Consider the following 22,728-nt stretch of genomic DNA (forward strand, 5'->3'; position numbering starts at 1 on the left):
AATAGCAGGGGGCTGTAGGTCAGGACTGGGGTGTGTTGGCAGATCTGTGTGGGGCCAGGGCTGGAACAGCAGAGGGGTGCAGCTTGAGACTGGGGAGCATTATCAGAGCTGGGTGGGTCCCAAGGCTGAGGTACGAGGGGGGCTGCAGGTCAGGACAGGGGTGCATGGGCAAAGCTCTGTGAGGCCCAGGACTGGACTACCAGGCATGCTACAGGTCAGGACTGAGGTGTGTGGGGACTGGGGGAGCCCAGGGCTGACCTAGAAGAAGTTGCTGTGGGTCATGACAGAGAATTCTCCCACAGTCAGCTAATCTCCTGCCACTTGTGGAGCATCCTTCATTCACTCAGCCACGTCCCCGTGTGGCCTGCATGCTCCTGGGTGCGCTCCTGGGCTTTCCTGGGCCGGCCGTGTGCTGTGAGGGCTCGGTGCTGCAGCTGTGTCAAACCCGTGCTTGGGAGGTTTAGGTGCAGCAGATGACCGGCTCCCACCTTCCCCTCCACTAACGCAGACCATTCATTCACCAGGCATTAGAGGCAGCCCACGCTGAGCCCTCGGCACAGTGATGGGACCTTGGCGGGTATTTTACGTACACCTCCTACACCCTATAGCGCCCCGCCCCATGACGTGGGAACCTCCCTGTGGCTACCAAGCAGGGATGGGTCCCAGCTGGCTGCAGCGTTCCGAAGCTCCTGAGCCAAAGCCAGACTCCACCACAGTGTGTGGGTGTTTGGCTCCAGGGCTGCAGTTCAGCCGATTGCAGACAGTCACCAAATCCAGATTGCAACATCCCCCCATCAGAGCGTTGGGTATTCAGATCCAAGTGTAGTGATCCCCTCTTTACGACTCTGCCCAGGGCTGTCCCAGTCCCCATGCCCCTAGTGCTGTGCTTAGAACCACATAGCACATTTCTAGCTTTGCTGAACACTGTCTGTCTGTCTGTGTCCTCTGCAGGTGGCAGCTCTTCCCAGGGCCAGTACAGCAACACCCTGCAGAAGTCCTTCAGCTCCAGATCCCAGACCAATGGCTTAGACACCAAGGGCACTGTAAGTACCAGCTCACCTGCAGTGTGTGGCTAGTCAGGTCGGTCTGGCTGGTGGGTCATTATATGGCTCCCATCACTATTGCATCTGGAACCCAGCCTTCGGCACGCTAGATCAGGTCACCAGCTAGTTGCTTCTCTTCCTGTAGCCCTTAGGAAGCCCAGTCACTGGCAGTGGATGGCTGGGTTCCAAGCCAGGCGTGGGAAAGCTCTTGGTCCTAATAATGGTAGTGGGGGGCACATTTCCCCCAGGCGCCAGTCAGGGTGGAGGGAGGGGGGCGAGGTTCTCTAGTGGTGGACAAAGCTCCCATGAGGCAGTAAGAACACTTGGCAGTCAGAGAGCTCCGCAGGCCTCAGAGCCAGCTCTGCGCTGCACCATTGTCAAACATGCCACCGTGGTTAGTTGGTGAAATCCTGGCTTCACCAAAGTCAGTGGTGAAATTCCCATTCACTAGGGCCAGGGTTTCTCCCTTGGTCTCTCAAGGCCTCCGCGTCAAATGGTGTTTTTAAAACCAACAAACTCAGCTGGGATCTGAGAGTCACGCCAGGTTGGTTCCCTTTCACTCGTCCCCTCCAGTGCTAAAAGGTCTGCAGGCCCAGTGGTGACTCCCGGTACACCTGTCCAACCCACTGTCTCAGCCAAGGGCGTCAGATGACTGTAACCTCGTTAGCTTTCAGTGGCCTTCGTGGAGGCTGTACGGGCATTACTGAGGGTGGAACTGAGCCTGCAGAATTTCTCTTCCTGGTGGTGAGGGGTGAGAGAAAAAGACCCCAGCTTGATTCTCAGATCCCAGGCCCACTTTGCTGGGCCAGAAGTTAGCAAGACATGCTGTGTGTTTCCTATTGAAATGAGACATTGCTGACCCATTTCTCCCCCTCTCCCTCAGCTGTATCAGCCACCAACCCAGAATGGGTACAGCACCACCAAGTCCACCGGCTGGTCCTCCCGCTCAGCTGTGGACCTCCCACATCACAAGAGGATGGCTACCATCAGCAACGGGGGTGTGCCCCAGGGCCCAGCCTACCGTATGAGCTACACCCTCTCGCAGGCCGCCAGCACCTCCGCGCGGCCTAATTCCTTCCACGAGCGGAACTACCAAGCCCGGCCAAACTTAGACACCATGTCGTTGCGGTCGCTGCGCCTGGCGGACGGGACGGGCAACCCTGCGGGCATGGATGATCGCTACAGCGTGATCTCGGAGCAGGTAGGCCCGGGGGCCCTCTACAAAGGCAGAAGCAATGGCAACTTCACCAGATCCTACACCTTTGAGAGGCAGATGAGTGCTGGCTCTAACACTGGGATGAAGGGGCCAGGCGACTGGATGGACAGCGTGGAGGTGCCTCAGAACCGGACCATCCGCGCGCCCGCCATGCGCACCCTTCAGCGCTTCCAGAGCAACAATCGCTCCCGCCTGAGCACCGGCTCCTTCAGCAGCCTCTCGGCCTCCCAGCCAGGCGTGGGGAGCTCCTACGCGGGCATGATGGAGCGCAACGTCCGGGCCCCCTCTGTGCGCAGCCTGGCTGAGTCCAACCACCACCTGCAGGACCTGCGCGCCATCGACATGTACAACGGGCACAACACGCTGACAACCCAGCACTCCTACTCCGGCGGGTGAGTGTGCAGGAGGTAGCCAGGAGTCAGGGCTTGGGGGCAGGGGTGGTCTGTGAAGCTCCCAGCCGACCTGACAAGGATCAAGGAACGTGCCGAGCTTCCTAAGAGGGACCAGGGGAGCTGGGCTTCTGGGCCAGGCATAGCCTCCCTTCTGCTGGTTCCCGGATCTGCCTCCCTGGTGCATTTCCATAGTCTCCTGCATTGTGGATGGTTTGGGGCGTGACCGTCCCTCCATCTAAGTGATCGACCTGTTGCCTGATGCGGCCCCATGCGACGGGTAAATTCTGCAGCTCACCTGGTCATCCGTAGGGTGTGGGGGCAAAGCAGAGGGGAGCTGGAGCAGCAGTGAAGTGGCCCAGCAGTACTGATGCTGTCGCAAAGGACTGCCCTGGGCCCTGTTGCTTCCTGGGCTAGCATTGCTCCAGATTGCAGTGCTATAGCCGTGACCCACTTGGCTCTGGGCATGGGAGGGATAGCACATGTTGCTCAGGAGTGACCCCTACAGGCTGTTAGGAGCAGCGTGATGGGATCTGAAGAAGTCCTGCCTTGGCCAGTCATCTTTGACCAGAGGTGGGCGACCCTGTGTCCTGGGCCTGGTGAAGGAGTGACATGGGTCGAATTGGTGGGCGCCTCGGCAGAGCATGCAGGACGTGGTGGAGCCCCACTGTGAGGTGGGCAGAAGGGAGCCCTGAGGGGGGCGTGGTGGCCACTTCTGACCCTCCCTTGGTTTCCAGGTTTGACGACATTGACCTGCCGTCAGCAGTGAAATACCTGATGGCCAGTGACCCCAACCTGCAGGTGCTGGGAGCCGCCTACATCCAGCACAAGTGCTACAGTGACAATGATGCCAAGAAGCAGGTGAGGGGCGAGGCGAGGATGGGTGCCTGGGGGCAGATGCCAAGGGCATGCTGGGAAAGGGACGCCCCAGTTGTGCACTCAGGCGCTGACAGAACATGCTGGGGGGGGATACAGCCCCACCACTCTGCAGCGGCCGCTCCTAGCCAGGCTGTGACGCTGATGGCTTCCACAGGGGCCCTGCTCGTCCCCGCCTGGTTGATGGCGGGGTGTGTGCATTGTGGGAAGGGCAGCCTCCGATGAGTGCGGGCTAGGCCTGGGCAGACTCCTGGGTCTACAGGCCCCACCACCTCTCACCCGCCGCCCTGCCTCCCTTCCAGGCTCGCAGCCTCCAAGCCATGCCCAAGCTGGTGAAGCTTTTCAACCACCCCAACCAGGAGCTGCAGCGCCACGCCACCGGCGCCATGCGCAACCTCATCTACGACAATGCCGAGAACAAGCTGGCTCTGGTGGAGGAGAACGGCATCTACGAGCTGATGAGGACGCTGCGCGAGCAGGATGACGAGCTGCGCAAGAACGTCACGGGTCAGTGCATGGGAGGGAGCGCCGGGCTGAGCGGGGAAAGGGAAGCTAGTCTGTTGGGGTTACTGCTAAACTGCTTGTGTTGCAGCAGCACCTAGGGGGCCCAGCTGAGATCAGGGCCCCATTGTGCCAGGTGCTGTACACACACATAGTAAGTCCCTGCCCCAATGAGACTACTGTCTAAATGGACAAAGGGTGGGAGGGGAAACTTGCCCAAGGTCACCCAGCAGGCCAGTGGCAGAGTTGGGAATAGGACCCAGGTCTCCTGAGTCCCAATCCAGCGCCAGATCTTCTAGACTGCATCGCCTGCCCCTGTTATCTCTCCAGTGCAAAATCACAGCTCCCTTCTTCCCCAGATCCCACTGCTGGCTCCCTTTATATTTCAGGATCCTGTTCAACCCCGCCCCTCCTTGTGTTCCCACCTTCTATGTACATGCTGCTTTTGCAGCCAGCACAGGGCCCTAGTCCTCAGTGAGGAGCAGCTGGCTGGAGAACTTACGTGCAAGCACAAAAGCCATCGGAAAGCTTTGCACAGACTAATGACAGGGAAGCTCCATGTCTCAGCAAAGGCTAACGAGATCTCACTCCAGCTTTGAAAAAAATACCTCTTTGGGTGGAGCCAAACCTGGAAACTTTCAGCTCAGCAAAGTTGGGAGCATCTAAAACAGGAGATTGTCCTGAGAGTCCTGATAGCCCCTTCGCGACAATGGGTGTTCCCGGGCAGTTGTATGGGTGATAGCGCATTCTGTTGGGATCAGCCAAAACCGGCCATAATAGCTCTTTCTTTGTCTTCCACCTCATTCTTCACCCCATCGGCTCCTGTTGTAGTTACACCAGGTCTCCATCAGGTGGCACTAGACTGGGTAGATACTGGGAGAGGAAGGCGTTTGAAGTTGGGCTAGTTGATGTTTTTCAAATGTTGACATTTCAATGAAAAAATTGTTTTTGGCCAAAATTTCTGACTTTGATGAAAGACGGGGAACAAATACGTTGGAACTCTTTTGTCTAGTTCTACTTTAGGGTTCAGATAAGAAGCCGTTAAACCCTATTGCCCAGCAGCAATGGCAGGAGAGGGAATGGCTCTGCAGCCTCTGAGGGTGCATGCACATGGCTCCTCTCCTGGCCTGACAAGCGCAATCCTGAATAGTGAGCATTAAGAGTGTCTGTTGGAGTGCAAGGGATGGCCTAGTGGTTAGAGCATTGGCTTAGCACTCAGGAGAGCTGGGTTCAATTCCCTGCTGTGCCCCAGACTTTCTGGGTGACCCTGGGCAATTCAGATCCTTAAAGGTAATTCAGTGGGAGCTAGGCCCCCTAAATACCTTTGTGACTCTAGCCCATAGTCTCTGTGCCTCAGGTCCCCACCCCCAAATTGGGGTTAATAGCACGGCCCTACATTGCAGGAGTGTTGTGAGGATATCTACATTAAGTGTTGTGAGGTACTTCGGTGATGGAGCCATATAAGCCCCCTCGTTAGAAAGTACCAGGCCAAGCTATGGTTGTGCCAGGCCCCGCAGGTGGCCTCAGCTGTCTTTACGGGCTGACAGGGCAAAGGTTACTCGACTGGAGTGTGCTGAGGCCCGGTGGTTACGTGGCCTAGTTCTGATGCAGGCCAGGGAGCGATGGTAGGGGGGCCACAGCTGGAGAGATGCAGGAGCCCTCTGTTCCTGGAGCTCAATTCCCCCAGCCAGCCTCGTGCTGAACTTCACTCCTCCGGGGTCAGTGTCACTGCACGGTTGGTTCTACACCGCGCTGTCAGGGCCCATGGGTGTGCCAGGGAGAGCAGGCACGTGAACCCTGCTCACAGGAGCTGGCAGCCTGGGTTACTATATACAGCCAGTCAGCTCTGGATCTTATCACTGTGGGGCCAGGCGGGGCTCAGGCAAGGGAACCTGGGGTGGGTGGGTAGCTCAGACTGTCCTGCCCTGCCCGTGGGAGGAGGAACTAGTCAGTCATCCAGGCCGCCCTGGAATGGGAAGGGATGCTGTCCCTTTTATGTATCCAGGCTGGGCTACACCCCAGTGCCTCCTAGGTGGGGAGCGAGCTGATAAGAGTGGGGAGCTGAGGCAGATATAGAGATGGGGGAGGGATACAGGCTTCTCCTGCCCAGACTGGCTGCTGCTGCTGGACAGAGCAGAGAGGGAGTGAGATGAATGGTGGAGGGAGAGATTGGGCCCTGGCCAGGGGCCAGATTCCACCTGGCTTGTGTATCGCAGGCAGCGCTGTGAGGGAGAGGCCAAGAGCAGAGATTACATTTGCCTCTGTTACAAAGGCCCTTTCTAATCCTGCCCGCCAGGCTCTGATTGTCTCAGCTAATACCAGGGCTAATGGGAAAGCCGGGCCCAGGAGCGATGAAGCGAAGGGTTTAATGCCTATTACAAGCGTAATGGAGTCTGTGAAAGTGGTTTTAGCTAAATGCAGCTGGAGGATGGAGAGAGCAATCGCCAGATAGCTCAGCCCTGGGCTGGCTTGCCCTGCACACAGGGAGTGCCTGGCAGGCGGGGCGCCTCCTTGTCAGGTCCCATTGCCTCCCGGGGAGATCAGAACTGGGTCCTCAGCTGGTGTAAATCATCAAAGCCCCACTGCAGTGAATTCACACCAGTGAGGGAATCTAGGCCATTGTTGCTAAAGCATCAGATGCAGCGGGGGCGGAAGCTCGGCAGCAGGGAGTCTCTCTGTGGCTGAGTAGCTGAGTGCCTCACAGTCAGTTAGTCTCACAAGAGCCCTGGGAGGCGTTCTCCCCATTTTATAGACGGGGATCAGACTCACTGAGTGACTCAGTGACTTGCCCTGGGGCACAGAGAGAGTCTGTGATAGAGCCAGGAATTGAACCCAGGTCCCCTGAGTCCCAGGCCGTGCTGCTACCCCTAGTGGGATAGCAAGATGCTTTGCTCTATCCTGAGAGCTGCTGTGGCAGGGGAGGGAAAGGGAGGATTTGGTGAGCTCTGGAATGCAGCGGGTGGCACATGCCCAAGCCTGCGGGGCTGCCCTGCTCCGACAAGTTCCTGGGAATTTCAGGAACCCCCAACAAACTGTGTGTTTCTTGCAGCAACGCCCTAGTGCAGAGGCTTTGTTTGGCATCGGAGCTGCTGGAACAGGGCCCTGCACAGCTTGGATTCAAACAGTGTCTGTCTTCTCCCAACTCCGCCTGCTAGTTATGTCTGTCGGTGCCACTCCTTGGGCTCATCAGAACTGGGGGGCAGCGGGTCTCCTTCCCTGGCTGCCTGTGTGCAGCTGGCTGATGACTAATAGCCCCAGATAATTAGACCCCACCCTGAGAGGCTGCCCATCCACACAGAGCAGGGCCACGAATGACGCCAGCAAAACTCGGTGGCTTGTGCAGCATGCCTGCCATTGTGGGAGTCAAGTCACTGCATCGGGGTTTCTGAGCTCCGAGTAGCTTCCAGTAGGATGGGAAGAGTCCTCTGAGCCCTGCCTCCTCCCGTGGCTGCGGATCAGAGGCTGCCTGCTGGGATTCAGGCACTCAGGTGGGGGGGGGGGGGCAAAGGTCACTTGCTGCTGGAGCCCCCTTGCGGGCTAAGAGTGGCAGCCCCCGTGCTCTGGGAAGCGAGAGTGGCAGCCTGGAAGGGGCAGCTCGCCCAGCAGGCTTGTCAGAGGAAGGAGAGCATGAACCCCGGTGCAAATGGCCCAGGAGTTCAGCCCGTTTGGATGCTCTCTGGGGCTAAGTGCTGCTTTCTGCGGCCTGCAGGGATCCTGTGGAATCTCTCCTCCAGCGACACCCTAAAGGACCGGCTGGCTCGGGACACCCTGGAGCCACTCACCGACCTGATCCTGACCCCACTCTCCGGCACAGGCAGCGCTGCCATCATCCAGCAGAACGCCTCGGAAGCGGAGATCTTCTACAACTCCACAGGCCTCCTCAGGTACCAGCTCTGCCAGCCCCTGGGCATGGAGAGTGTTCCCCGTGCCCTGGCCACTGAGCCACGCGGGCTGGGGGAGCTCTGGGCCAAGAGCAATGGAGACTTTCTAGGTTCTGGTATTGGTTCTGGCCCTCAGTGTTATGAACAAGGCCTGCATGCCCCCTGGGCGGGACACTGTATCCCCAGTCCTCATGCTGCAGGGCCCGAACTGGGGAGCAGCCAGAGTCAGGCAGCAATGCCCAGCCCAGAGTTAGTATTCCACACGGAGGGACGTTACAAGGTGTTCACACCTCCCTCGGCAGCATCCAGCGTTGGCCACTGTTGGAGCGGGAATCCTAGATGGGCAATGGCTCTGGCCTGGCAGAGGAGGGGGTCCCGGCAGAGGCTGGGGGCATGGGTTGGCAGGGGAGATTCCATCTCACAGTGCTGGGCCCTGCGTTCCCCCTGCAGGAACCTCAGCTCCGCCAGCCAGCAGACCCGGCAGAAGATGCGCGAGTGCCACAGGCTGGTGGACTCCATGATCAATTACATCAACAGCTCTCTGGAGGTGGGGAAGTCAGAGGACAAGGTGAGGCCCCCGCCCCCAGAGGGAGTCTGCGTCTGCCTGTCTGTGCTGGGGATCCAGCCCCTCGTCTTCACCGCCTAGAGCGAACAGCCTACGCTGGGGTGTGGCTCAGTGTGGGTGGGAGTGAGGCTCTCTCACTGTCTCTGCTTCCTCCTGGCTCGGAGCAGCACTTCACGTGGTACCAACGTCCTTAGCCCCGCCCCACACGCCTGAGGTTCGCTAGGCCCTGCCCCAAAGGGCTTATCTCCCCTGCCCCCGGCAGCACAGCACGGGCACCAGCCCTGACCTCGGCCAGCCTCCAGCCTCCCCCGTGCGGCCTGGCCAGCCCTGCGAGGCTGCGCTGATGGTAGCTGGTGCATACCCGGGCCACCCTGTTCCCAGGCCGGTGCTGGGCCGTGTCAGCCCTGCTTGAGAACAATGGGGTCCCCCCCCCCCCCCCCCCCCGCAGCCTGCCATGGCTCTGCCATACGGGAGAGCAGGCTGGGCCAGCTGAGTGCCCTGGGGCTGTTCCGTGGCAAGTGGCTGAGGGGACCAGGCCTAGTCCCCACAGGCAGCCTAACCCCTAGAGCTGCTGCTGTCAGAGCCGCCAGCCTCCTGGAGCCCTTTGCCAGCTGATCGGCCATGGGCCATCCCGAGCCTCCTACTAAACTCCTGCCCCAACGGAGGGGCCGTGCAGCCTATGTGCAGCACCCCCGGCCCCCTCCCCTGCACACCGCTTCAGGAGAAGGAAGGCAGTGGGCTGGCTCCGGCAGTGCATAGCCTGTGTCTGAGCCACACTCCCCTGAGAGACGAGGCCTTCTGACCCAGACGGGAGGCGCCCCAGCAGCAGGGGACCGTGCCTGGGAGGACGTGGGGGTTGGGATGCTGGGAGCGAGGCCAGGGCTGCAGGGGGTCACTCAGGACCCCTTCGGCCCCGAATGCGGAGTGTTTCCATTCGGAAAGCCCGTGCCTCCGTCCGCCTCTCAGGCGCAGACTGAGCCATGCTCCAGCTCTCCGCAATGGGGCACCACGGGGACCACGGGTCCTGGCGCGTCTCGGCCCCGCCGCCAAGGGTCTGAGTATCGGGGTCAGTTTCCCAAGCCAGGCAAGCTGGAGAAGGGAATGGGAAACTGATCACTGCCCACCCCCATGAACCGTCCCAGGGCAGGGCAGGGCTGCGTCCCTGCTCACTGGGAGCCCCTCAAACCAGGGCACTGAGCCTGGAGGGCGAATTGACACCCCGATACCAGGGTGATGGGCACATTAGACATGGGCTGGCCAGCTGTGGGCTTTGTCGGTCGTGTTGGCACTGCGGGAGCATTAACCCAGCCCTGATGGGAGGCCCTGTTCCCAGCCTCCCCTTTGGCTGGGCCCAGGCTCTAGTCAGCAGTGCTGGGCGGGACGGTCCAGCCAGTGCCTCTCCCACGTGGGCTCTGAAAGGCGAGCCAGCTGGAGTGGCCCCGGCTGATCCCCCTTCCCCCATCCCCAGAGCGTGGAGAATGCCGTGTGCGTGCTGCGGAACCTCTCCTACCGTCTGTACGACGAGATGCCCCCATCCTCGCTGCAGCGGCTGGAGGGGCACCGGAGGGACGGCACCGCAGGGACGGGGGAGCTGGTGGGCTGCTTCAGCCCCCAAGGCAGGCGAGTGCGAGAGGTGAGAATGGGGCGGGCGGGCGCATCCTGGGGGGCGATGGGAGGAAGCAGGAGGGGACTTGAACAGAACATGGCCAGTGGGTGATGAGCTGGGTCGCTGCAACGAGGGGTGAGCAGATAATTTGTTCAGCCGCCCGGGGCCAGGCCAGAAGCCTCCAGTGGGCAGTGGATGAGGGTGTGTGTGTGGATGTGGGTGTGGGTGGGTGGAGACTGATCAGATAACTGATCACCTGGTGCTCTTCCGAGTCTGTGATTGGCTGAGAGCGGGCGCACCTTCCCGTGAGAGAACTCACGTGGGGACATTTAAAATCGATTTCCAGGAATACTTGTGTGCCTGGCTTTGGAACGCTCCCCTGGTGAGCCCACGCAGCCGGCTGAGGTGGGGGGAGTCACAAATCAAGGGATGGAGCCGGGTGCTCATAGGGGCACGGGTGATAGGGAAGAGAATGGGGGTCAAGGGGATGCGGGGGACCAAGAGGCCATGGCACCATCACTTTTAAAAGTGGCTGGAAGGGCTGTGCCCTCCCACTGGTGGCTGTAAGGGCGAGTGAAGGGGGGGAAGGGGGCAGAGAGGAGTGAGTGGGGGAGGAGTTTTGAGGGGTGGAGGCAGGGCCTTGGGGGAATGAGCAGTGCGAGGGTGGGGGCAGGGCCTCGGGGGGGAAGGGGTGGCATGGGGGCAGGGCCATTGTTTGGGTGCCGGTAGCCCCCCAACTTTTAGGGAGGTTGCGTTGCTCCTGGTTGATAGGGATGGGGGTCATGGGGCTGGAGACAGAGGTGAGAGGGAAGCGGGGCTGACCCATGTGCACAGGGCCCCCGTAGGGCTGCGTTTCTTTGTTGACGGGCTGGTCTCTCTCTCCTCGGCCCCCCAGCACTACATGAACACAGACATGGTGACCTTCACGGAGGTCTCCAAGGACCCCAAGGGGATGGAGTGGCTCTGGAACCCACAGATCGTGGGCATCTACAACCGGCTGCTGCAGCGCTGCGAGCTGAACAAACACACCACGGAGGCGGCCTCAGGGGCGCTGCAGAACATCACCGCTGGAGACCGGAGGGTGAGGTTGGGCCTGGGGACAGGCCAGTCCGATCCCACCCAGGCTGAGTCCTTCCCCTTGGCTGTGGTGGCCTCTGACAGACTAGCTGGAAGACGGGTGACCACAGCCCATACATCCCCCAGCCTGGCACAGACTGGCAGGGATGAAAGTAGAAATAGGGACTTACCAGTACGGGGCTGGGTTGGGGCCGGCTCTGGCCCCCGGAAGGCGCGGGGCCTCGGGCGGAAGGGGCAGGGATAGGGGGGTCAGAGCCAGCCCCGGCCCTCCTCATCCCCCGCCGGGGTAGCAGCAGCAGCCGGGAGCTCTGGAAGCAATTTAAAAGGCCCAGGGCTCAGACGCTGCTACCGCCCCAGTCCCTTTAAACTGCTGCCGGAGCCCCCAGCTGCCGCTGCTACCCCAGGGCTCCGGCAGCAGGGCTCTGGGGGCTATTTAAAGGGCCCAGGACTCCCCTGCTTCTACCGCCCCGGCCCTTTAAATAGCCCCCGGAGCCCTGGGATAGCGACGGAGGGGCTCCGGTGGCTATTTAAAGGGTCCAGGGCAGTAGAGGCAGCGGAAGCCCCAGCCCTTTAAATAGCCCCCGGAGCCCCGCTGCCGCTACCCCAGGGCTCCAGCGGCAATTTAAAGGGCCTGGGGCTCCAGCCACTGCTGGGAGCCCCAGGCCCTTTAAATTGCTGCCAGGGGAAGCCGGGCCGCCCCAGTACAGCGCACCAGCTCTTGCCAATACGCCGTACCGGGGTGTACCAGCTTACTTTCACCTCTGCAGACTGGCGCCACCACTGCAGAGAGGCCCAGCCTGAATCAGCCCCGGAGGCTGGACTCCGCGGTGGGGCAGTGCAGGGAGGCTGGCTGCGCTGTAGGTCCCTAGGGCTTCTGGTCTCCTCTGCCCAGCTGCTGAGGGGGAGATGACTGGTGCGCAGTGCCAAGTGGGCATTCTCAGGGCTGTGGCATGGCTGAGCGGGTCCCCCCCGGCGCTGAACCGTGGTGGCATCCCACCTCTGCCTTGCCCATCCCAGCGCCCTGACACTCCACAGCCCAGGGCTGCCAATGTCACTGTGTCTGTATGCCAGGGTGGGCATCGGCCAGCCAGGGGCAGGCTCCCGCCCTCCCAGCCACGGGACGAATGCCCCAGGGAAATGAAGAGAAGAGGGAGTGGCACAGGGGGAAAGGAGACCAAATCCCAGCAGTGGCCTGCACACCAAGGCCCAGAGAGATCAGGCTGAGCTGAGCCTCTGTACCCACCCTCCAGGAAGTGATGCCACCTGCCCTGGTCTCATCCCCCTGCGCCCACCATTACCTGGCAGCTGGCAGCATTCAAGGGCAGGCTGGGAGCAGTTGTGCCTCCAGCCCTCCCTACTACAGCAGAGTTGTCTCCGGGGCAACCACTTGCGGCGGAGGGTGAAATACGGGTGTGAGGGGGCTAGAGAAGGCAGCGCCAGAGGGATGGAGAATGGGGCCGGGGGTGGGGTGGTAGATATGGGAGGGGGAGATGTGTGGGCGGGGAGTGGGAGTGGCAGGGATCAGGTGGATGCATGGGGTGGTGGGGATTGGGGGGATACACGGGCTAGGAGTGGAAGGGTTGAGGACAGGGGTTGTGAGGGTGGGGTAGGTCGGTATTGAATGGCCCAGAGTGCAACACCCCTGTAACTCTCCCTTTCTCTGTCCCCATCCCCAGTGGGCTGGCGTGCTGAGCAGGGTGGCTTTGGAGCAGGAGCGGATCCTGAACCCCGTGCTGGACCGAGTCCGCACGGCCGACCATCACCAGCTGCGCTCCCTGACGGGGCTGATCCGCAATCTGTCCCGCAATGCGCGCAACAAGGACGAGATGGGTGAGTGCTGCGGGCAGGGGCTGCAGGGAGAGCCCAGGGCTGACAGCGGCCGTCGATGGCAGCAGGGGTTAGATGCGGCAGGAGCTGCTGCTAGCAACAGGCCGCTCTTCTGAGAGACCTTCCTAGCTCCTCTTACTGCCTGTGCTTCTGGGGGAGCGTCCCCACCATCGTCCCTGGGACCAGCCAGGCCTAGTTAGCTCTTTCTCACTCCCCTGGGGACATCAATGCCTTCCCAGCCCAGAAGGGCCCAGGGGCCCAAGCACCCCTAGCAGATCTCTGCACAGATGGGCCTTCCCTACCTTGACTGATGGCACGACCCCTCTCCACACACAGCTGGAGCACTGGCAGCAGTGATGGGTGTAATCTACATTGCAAAAGAATAAACAGCACATGGCACACTCCTGTCTAAGCCACTCATCTCCCCCTCACAGCATTTCCAAGGCCCCAGGTGTTTTAACAGCCTTTTCCAAGCTGAATCCCTATTTATTTTCTGCCCGTGCGTCTAAGCACCTTTTGTGCTATTCATATACCACAGGTGGATGCGTAGGGGTCTCTCGGTCCTCACTAGCTTTTGCACCTCCCCTTAGTTTAGTGCCACCTGGAAATTTTTTTTTTTTTTTTTTTTTTTAATTTTATTGGAATTTTTCCTAGCTCGTAGAGCTGGAATGGACCTTGAAAAGTCATCGAGTCCAGTCCCCTGCCGTCACTAGCAGGACCAAGTACTGTCCCTGAGAGATTCCCCCCCTCAATCCCTAAATGGCCCCCTCAAGGATTGAGCTCACAACCCTGAGTTTAGCAGGCCAATGTTCAAACCACTGAGCTATCCCTCCCCCCATGGCTGTGCTGCTGATTCCCTGCTTTAGGCCATTCAGTGAGACCCAGGAAGTCCTGGTCTTTGCTGCACCCACTAGGCCTCTCTCCCCATTGCGCGTGTTGCTATCCCGTCACCCAGGCCGCTGGCCATCTCCTCTCCAAGCTGCTGCGTGGCCTGGGTGACACTGTGGCGGCACCAGTCCCAGTGCTTTGCTCCAGCCCATAGAGCCAGCCCTTGATGACGGTCCGTTTGCCTCGGCAGCGACCAAGGTGGTGAGCCATCTGATTGAGAAGCTTCCAGGAGGCATCGGCGACAAGGAGCCCCCGACCGACGTCATCGTGAACATCATCGCTGTGCTGAACAACCTGGTGGTGGAGAGCCCCATCGCCGCCCGCGACATCGTCTACTTCGATGGCCTCCGGAAGCTCTTCTACATCAAGAAGAAAAGGGACAGGTAGGATCTGGCGGGAGCCTGCGTGTCTCCCCAGCCAGCCCAGTTACCCAGCCCTCAGTCCTGCCCCTCCGCTCCTTGGGCACAGGAGCTCAGCTCAGGTCAACGTCTGAGAGCCTCTTCCTGGCCTGTGTTTCCAGATCAGTGTGGTGGGAGACGGAGACTTCCTGGACAGTCTAAAGCCCCTACCCCGCTCAGAGCTTGGGCTGGTCTGAGCCCCCTGGTACACACTCCGAGAGCTGTCCCATGACCACTGAGAGGGTCTTCTTGCCAGGAATTCCTCCCATGGAGTCATCCCAGGTCCTTACCCTAAGGGAGTGTACCTTGGGGAATAATCCTCTCGCCCCGAGGTGTTTATGGGGCACTCCTACCCACCCAACTTCATCTTCCCAGGAGTTGGCTGGCCCATGTGTCAGTAACTTCTCCAGCCACATCCAGCATGGTGGTCGTGGTGAGGGGCTCTCAGGCCTGAGTGCAGCAGTGACCATCTAGTCCTAGTGTACTCCATGGCTTCGCCTGTCCTGCTCTCCCCCCGCCGCCAAGTCCTCACCCTTTGTTCAGAGTGCCTCTCACATAGCGCCCTCTGTCCCCGCTTGTGGTTCCTGGGCCCGTGCCAGACAGACACTAACGGGAGAGGAACAAATAGCATCATTGTGTCATCTGTGTGTTTGCCTTAGCTCGGACAGCGAGAAGTCCTCCAGAGCTGCTTCCAGCCTGCTGGCCAACATGTGGCAGTACACCAAGCTGCACCGGGACTACAAGATGGTACGTTCCTCCCTGAGCCGGTGCGCTCGGCACTAGCTCGGCTGAGGCTCTCGCTGGGTGGCTCCGCTCTGGCCCGGAGCCAATGCTCTCTTTCGGGTTGGCTTGCACATGGTGGGGATCTCCCTGCTGTTGATCTGAAGGCATTGTCTAGACTAGGACAAAAAGTGTATCGTTAGCGGCCGCAGGGTAACCTAGAGAGCTGGTCAAAAACATTTCAACGCAACCATTTTCAATGGGGAAATGCAGTTTTGTCAAAATCCGCACATTCTGTGGGAGCGTGCTGTTCTCAGTGGGAAAGCATCAAAGGGTTTTGTTTCACTTTGACTTTATCGTTTTCATTTCAGTTTGATGTATATTAGAATTTCAATATTATCTTTATGTACTTTAGAGTACATATCGTGTTTTATATGGTTTCAGCATTGTCAAAAATGTCAATGTTTTTTAATCCAAACTTTTCAGAAGTTGTGCTCCGTGGACAATGTTGACTTTTCACTCCGGTTTTGAAATTTGTTTTTGTTCCAAATGTCGGAATTTCCCGCCGAAGGGAAATTCTGTTTTCCTCCCTGCCCTAGTAACTCCCCTGTGCTAAGGCTCTGTGGTGACAGGCAGGGAGCTTGCGTGCTTCATTCATGGTAGCTCAGTCGAGTTAGCTTAACTCAACTGCAAAGCCCCATCAAGATGCAGCCTAACACATCTGCAGCTGGCTGTGTTGGAGCTCAAACTTGACCAGCTCTGTGTGCATTAAAGGCACTGAAGCCTGTCTAGATGTGTCAGCTAACATGACCTCATTGAATCCTAGTCGAGGCAAGTGTGGACTGGGGATCCTCCTTTCATTCTTGTTTGAGCAGTGAGGAGGAGGCAGCTGGAGCCCAGGCACGTTATAGGGAATAATTCATACCCAGGAAGACACAAGTGCAAACGGCCTGGGGTCCAGCAGATGGTGGTGGTGGGCGGGAAGAGGCTGGTGTTCAAGGGCCAGCACTTTAAGAACTGGGAGTTCAGTCAGCCTGGAGGGGGGTGTAACGGTCTCCCCAAACCCCACCTTGGTTTCCCCACTCCTGAGTAAGCTGGGAGACCAACTCACTAGCCAGTGCATCAATGAACCTCCTACCACAGTCACTACTTCATTGGCTTTCCCAGGGCTGCATTGTGCAGACACAGTTCAGCTTCAGTCCCAACAGGAAAACCCAGGCCCTGCTGCCTGCCCTGGGCCCTGCAGGGCTGCTTCTGCTGCTGCCCACCCTGCAAGGCTCCCCAGCCAACCCTTTCCCCTAGCAGAATGGCACGGTCCCCTCCAGAAGCCTTCCCATGGCTCTCCCCCTTAAGTGAGCTGCTGGTTGGCCTGTTATCTCACCAGCTGGGAGGGGCAGCTGGTTAGTGACAGATGGAGGCTAAGCCCGATTCTCCCCCCCACCCCACCCTGGGACAGGAGTATGTTGGGAAGGCAATGGGGAGCTGTGGCCACCCTATCGGTCTGCACCTGTAAATGATTGTCCTTGTGTTCAGTTCTCTGCCTCCTGGGGATTTTAAAACCATCTAATCTTCCGAGTCAGGGTGTGGCCAGTCACCCGCCGCAGGGAGGAAGAGTGACACACACCCAGCACCTACAAGGATCTCTTTAACCCTAGGCTTGCCGAGGGCTTTGGGGCAGACTCAGGGCATGACATCCCAGGTGACTGGGGGCTTCTTCTTGCATCCAAGCAGTGAGCACAGTCAGCTGATAGGGCCTGTTCTGCAGGGGCCTCAACACAGCACTCCCTAAACTTCCTGGGCTCAGCATGAAACTTGAGCTGAATTCTCCCGGGGGCAGCCTCTTCCTTGCTTGCTCCAATTCGCAATTGAGACTCTGGAGGGAATGTCCCCAGGACATGGCACAGGGATTGCTGGGGGAGCTCCAGGTCACCTAAGTGAGGCTCAACTGTGAGCCACAGCTCCCACTGCAGCCCATAGAAACTGTGGATCCCATCATCGCCTGCTCCATCTTGATCTGAGGTGCTAAGATGGAGCCTGGTGGGCTGGGGCCTGTCACCTCTTGCAGGAGACTCCCTGGTACTCAAAGTGAGGCCATCTGCTCCGTTTTATGCAAACTAGATGTGCCCTTGGAGTCCTGGGGAGATGCCAATGCAGGCCTGGGTTGGGCAAAGTTTGGGTGCCCTCGGGATCGATGCACCAGTTGGCTAAGCGGGATGCCTAGGAAATTGAGAAGCAGCCTGTTAATGGGAAATACGCAGGGTCCCCATTCTTCTCAGACTGTCCCTCGCTGCCTCACCACTCCTGGTCCTGGCTTCGCTACAGCGGCATCCTCTCTCCTCTTTGATTTCCTTGGCCCTGTAGCTCGATCTAACTTTGCTCAGAAATGAAAGGACGGCGATAGCCATTCAACCCCTACCAGGGAAAAATGGCCTTGGGGGAACCAAGGAAGGGGACAACTTGTCCTGTCGGCCCTCAGTCTGGTTACAGCCTTACCTTGGTGTAACCCGCCTAGTGCTGCGCGACCCCGAGGGGCCCAGGAAAGAGAGATGTTTTCTGTGGCCCATATTTTTAAGAGTGATGAGTGATTTGGGGGGCCCAACCTGAGACCCCTTCACAGGGGCCTGACTTTCAGAGCGTGAGTCTCGTCCACTTTAGAGAACACAGGCCTCAGCCGAAATCTCTCTCCTTAGGACCAATCTGTTTGTGTCTTGCAGAAGGGCTACCGGAAGGAGGATTTCCTAGCTCTGTAAGGACGAGCATCCCAGGAGCGGCAGAGACGGGACTGACCAGCCCTAACTCTCCCGATGAAAATTGCCCTCACAGCAGCACAGACTGAGGCTCTGCCCCACGAATCCCGCCTTGCTGCAGCTCCCGTTCTCCTCCATCTAGACCAGAAGCAGCTTGGCTGGCCTGCCTCATTTTTGCATTCATTACAGCTTCTTCTTCAAGCATATTGGGAGCCTCTCCTCCCCTGGTGACATCAGGGGCAGCCTTCGCTCCAGCAGCACTGCTCTGGGCATGCCCCAGGGAGAATTCAAAGGACTCCGCTTGGCAGGCCCTGCAGATGTCATAGGAGTCCTGCCAGCACCTGTAAGGACACTAGGGGATCTTTGCACAAGGTCTTCTTGGACCTCTGGATTACTCCTAACGCAGTATGTCTCTATGGTTATTATTCCCCGCGCACACCCACCTTCCCATGGACTTGTATTTTTTAAATTAAGGAGGATCTCGGCTCTGTCCAGGAGTCTGTGGGATTTCAAGGGGAAGGCGTGCACACAGTGGGACATTGGTGTCAGGAGCCCCAGGCTTCCTGGGGCTAGTGGGGGCCATACTTGTCTAGTTGTGGTGGGTGTCTGGGGCTTGTCTCATGCTCACAACATATTGGGAAGCAGGGGTGGCATGGTTATGTTGTGGTGCTTGTGGATCTGGGTTGAAAGAAATATGGCAAGATAAACACAGGACAGAGCTTTCAGAGCTACCCAGGGGTGTTATTCACCCCTTCTTTAGCGCTAGTTACCCTTTACACCAGGCAGGGTCCCAACTACAGCCAGACCCTCATCCCAGCACCTGTCAGAGGGTGAGCTGGCCGGCCCTATGCCAATCAGAGGGCAGCTCCCTCCCTAAAGCTGCTCCAGGGCCAGCCTCGCTCTGGCTTTCTCCACCTGCTTCCTGGGAGCTGTTGTTCTCAGCCCAGCAGCACTTCCTCAGCTCCCGGTGCAGGTAAGCGTGTGCGCTGTTAGCTAGCGGGAATGCCTGGCATGTGCTGACAGTGACCCTGGCCTTGTTACTCCCCAGCCTATTGCAGGGCCACAGCTCGCTAGGAGACATGGGCTCATTAACAGAGTTGCTAAATGTTGTTTGTTTGTAGTGTATTAAAATGAGATTCAAGAGAAGGTATGTGCTGGGCTGCCGGGCTGCACTCCATGCAGGCTGGGTTTTGTGCTCCGTGTTCCCGTTGCTGGCTGCAGGCTGTTCAGAGGCAGGCTGTATTGGTGGGTGGGGTCGTGCTGCCCATTGGGGGTGTTTAGCTCTGCACTAACAAAGCCTAATACAAACAGCTGGGGAAAGTGGTTGCTGCAGGAACAAACCAAACACTGTGGAGAAACTTCAGTGTCTGAGCACTTGCAACCTTTCTCCCTAATGTAATAGGGAAGGGCCCAGCCAGTGGCTAAAGGGAGTCAGTTTCAGCACCCTGGGACAATTATCCTTGCATCTGAATTATATTGCCCTAAAATGCTTGCGCTCGCATGGAAACCTGGACACACCTGTATGATGAAGGGCTGAACTTTCTTGTCCATTGAAGACTCTGCTGCAGGAGTGCCCCAATCGGGTGTCCTCCCCATAGTCCAAATCGGATAATGAAATTCTGCCCAGATTCAGCTTCATTTGTCTTTCTAAAAGCTGGGGCATTGCTGGCATAGAACAGGTTATGTGTTCCCCCACGGAGGGGGCATTTCACTGGCTGGGGAGGTGGTTCTTGTATTAGCTGTACAGTCTGAAGCACTTTGGGATGAAAGCTGATTAAACTCCTGGCTTGGCCTGTGCACTATGTTTGGTCGATTACTGGAGCGTTAAACAGCCCTCCTGGCTCCCGCACCTGCCCTGTGTGATGGGAATGATGCTGGTTCGGGGCCTCGGACTGGGAGCTGCTCACTGGGGAACAAGGGACAGGCTGGCAGCCCCGCCGCCTGAGCCATTTAAAATGCAACTGGACAAAACACCGGCGATTATAGCAGGGACCAGTCCTGCTCTGACCCCCCCAGCGGTGGGACTAGATCAGCTAATCTCTCTTCCCACCTTGACCTTGCCTTTGTTAGAGGGGGCCCAGGCTGGGATCCACTCGCTATGGTAGCAGTTTGGTTTTCCCTTCGGAGGTCATGAGGCTCTGACTGGTGGACAGGAGACGCTGCATAAGTGCTGTCCTATGCTGCCTCTCTGGTGTTTCCCTATAGAAAGTAAGTCAATAGATAAGCAGAGAGCCCAGGGGATGGGGTAGCAGCAGAATGGATCGGGGTAGTCTGGGTCATTCTAATAAGAGAGGGAGCTTCAGCAACAGGCCCAAATTGCATCAGAGGAGACGTTCAGTGCCTGGGACAGAAACTTGAGGCCAGATGCTACTCCCGGTGACACCAGGGTACTGCTGCTGGGGAGTGACTCTGGTTTGACCCCAGCATAGCAGGTACCAGAGTCTGGCCTCCAAGCCCTTGGCTGATGCCCAGCAGGGTTCCCAGGTGAGGCTGGCATCTCAGTGTGTTTGTCTTCCCCAGCCAGGAGTGGAGTCATTTGTGTTCCCTAAATAAAGGCCTTGACCAGGGTGTGGCTCGGAGTTCTTTGTGGTGTGTTTACAAGAAGGAAGAGGGGGGAGGGCAAGGAGGCTGCTGTCAGGTTAACGCTCCCCCTACATTCTAACCCAGCGTACTACCCATGGGCAGGCGAGCAGGGGCCAGCAGCAGAAGACAAGCTGTAGCCTGAGTGCAGCACCTCCTAGCCACAGCAGGGTAACGTCCCGCCTCTGCTGTTCTTCTGAAGGTCCCTTCCCAGCTAGGTATAGCTCAGCTGAGGTAACCCCCAGAGGAGCCCTGCCAGCTAAACTTTCCTTACTGCCCATCTGACCAAAAATTTTCCTGACACTAAAGTTAATTGCTTTTAAGGAGGGCTTTGTAATGAGTGCAAGTAACCTGCAGCAGTTCTGGAGTCAGACCACTGGGGCTGTGAGCGTCTTGGCTTGCACATGCTAAGCAGGGCTGGGCTGGGCACTAGGGAGCACTGGTGAGGCGGTAGATGACACTCCTCCAGAGTTTATGCAGAGCCAATGCCTTAGCGTGGCACTGGGGATGCTGCTGCTGATTTTTGCTTCACACTTGGCTCATGTGATAATGAAAGGCGCCCCGGTGTTTTGCAAGAGCCAGGATGTTAGCCCCAAGCCCACACTGACTTTGCAATGGCTAATCACATTCTGTCTGCACAAAACACTTTTGCAATCTCCACGGGCGATGGTGTCCCAAGCTGCTGTGCTGTGCTGCTGCCTGGCGCTGCTGGGCTCCATCCTCTCAACTGCATTTCGGGGGCTGAGGAAGCCCTGCTGGCCTAGCAGGAAAGGTACCGTATGGACTGTTAGTCATGATCCCTGCATAGCCACAGCACACTCACGCAGGCAGCCCCTGGGCCTAGCCGTGTTGGTGGCTGCGACTTGCAAATTCAACTGCAAGCCCTTGTGGAGCAGTGAATCCACAGGACGAGGAATCTCATGCAAAGACTCCCTGAAAGAGCCTCATTCACCTTCCAGCCTATTAATCATTAAACATTAACAAGCCCATGGATAGTGCTCTGTGCTCCCCAGGCAGAGCACAGAAGTTGTCAGCTTTTTGCTGTCTTAAGTCTATGTTGTAACTTTCCCTTTGGAGGATGGAGCTGGAGTGAGCAGTTCTGAGGATCTAGAGTCCTCTGGAAGCTGGGGGCAGGGCCCCCCCCCCCCCCCCATCTCTTGGCTGGCTTGACCCATCTCTAACCCGATTTGAGAGTGGCGGCAGCCACTGTCAGAACACAGGGGGTAGTGGGGACCATAGTACTGTATCTAGGGTCCGAGCTACTGCCTGCTAACATCCTAACTGAAACGGAAGGGGGGGGGGCGCGTCTCCTGCTCGTCCCCATTGTCTGTGCTGCATCTGTGTCCTGCACTGGCCTCTGGGGCCTCTTGCTCACTTCCCTGCCTCAGTACAGGTAACCCGGGAGAAGTACCGTCTGGGGCCGTGGATGCAGTAAATACTAGCATTCCCACGTGTGAGGGAGCACTGGCATGAAGTAGTGCTGTGCAGTTTGCAATCAAGATCAGAGGCCTTTGCCAACACACCTCAGTCCTGACCTGCATCCCCCCTGCTATTCCAGTCCTGAGTCCCCACTAAACTCTGCCCCGTTTCCTGCTACTACAAGCCCTCAGCCTAGGAGTAGCTCTCCCTGGGCTGCATCTCACTGCCCAAACCAGGAAGAACGTGAGATCCCAGCCCTCCTTACACAAAGAGCTCACAACTTCCATCCTCTCCTAAAACTGCTGGTGGAGGGAAAAGGCCAAGACCAGCTTAAAACAACAGTTATTTTAATTGTATTTCAAAAAGAAGAAAGAGCAAAGCTGCTCTGTGAATCAAGGAAAGACTTTCCAAAGCTGTCCTGTTGGTCCCTAAGGAACAGCGCTGTAAAGCCTGCCGGTGAGTGATGCCGTTACAGGGCACTTCCTGGAGAGAGCGACACGTCCCTGCTCTTGCTCCTTCACAGGAAATGGCCCGTGCCGAAGTGCTGGTGGTACTAGAACCCCTGAGTAACACAAAGTGCAGCAGGGGAGGATCAGCCTCTGCTTTCAGTCCCCTGGGTTTTTCTGCTGTCTCTGTCCTCAAGCTGCTTTAACGCCCCTGGCGGTCTCTAGTCTTCAGTCATGAGGCTGAGTTAGGTTCCCCCCTAACTCCCATCAGACCTCTGTGCTGTCTGGCCTCTTATCCACACACTAGCTCCAGCTGATGGCTGAGGTCTCCATGTGCATTTGCTGCAACAGTGCTACGCTGTACTATGGCTCTAAATTTATCATTACAAATCCCAGTCACTTTTCAAGGTGACCCTATCCTTAGCCCTGCTGGTGGCGTTCCCCCAACCCAGTCACAGCAAGACCTAGTGCCTTGGTATAGCCAGGAACTCAGTGCTTGCCAGTATCTCGGTACCCATCGTCCACAACAAAATCCAGCATCTCACTGGC

At 58.1% G+C, this 22,728-nt stretch overlaps 1 protein-coding gene across 1 annotated transcript in view; it reads left to right on the forward strand.

Annotated features, from left to right (window-relative positions):
- PKP3 (plakophilin 3) overlaps positions 1-17,737 on the forward strand; it is a 27,952-nt gene extending 10,215 nt beyond the window's left edge. The window contains exons 2-13 of the mRNA XM_026657658.1: positions 952-1,043; positions 1,927-2,651; positions 3,386-3,509; positions 3,827-4,031; positions 7,735-7,909; positions 8,357-8,474; positions 9,940-10,104; positions 10,973-11,158; positions 12,831-12,984; positions 14,060-14,252; positions 14,927-15,014; positions 17,702-17,737. Of these exons, the coding sequence (XP_026513443.1) occupies positions 952-1,043; positions 1,927-2,651; positions 3,386-3,509; positions 3,827-4,031; positions 7,735-7,909; positions 8,357-8,474; positions 9,940-10,104; positions 10,973-11,158; positions 12,831-12,984; positions 14,060-14,252; positions 14,927-15,014; positions 17,702-17,737 (2,261 nt within the window). The remainder of the gene's footprint in view (positions 1-951; positions 1,044-1,926; positions 2,652-3,385; positions 3,510-3,826; positions 4,032-7,734; positions 7,910-8,356; positions 8,475-9,939; positions 10,105-10,972; positions 11,159-12,830; positions 12,985-14,059; positions 14,253-14,926; positions 15,015-17,701) is intronic.
- Positions 17,738-22,728: the final 4,991 nt, after the last annotated feature.

Source organism: Terrapene carolina, unplaced genomic scaffold (genome assembly GCF_002925995.2).
Source record: "Terrapene carolina triunguis isolate 2854851 unplaced genomic scaffold, T_m_triunguis-2.0 Scaffold261, whole genome shotgun sequence".
Classification (NCBI taxonomy): Eukaryota; Metazoa; Chordata; order Testudines; family Emydidae; genus Terrapene; species Terrapene triunguis.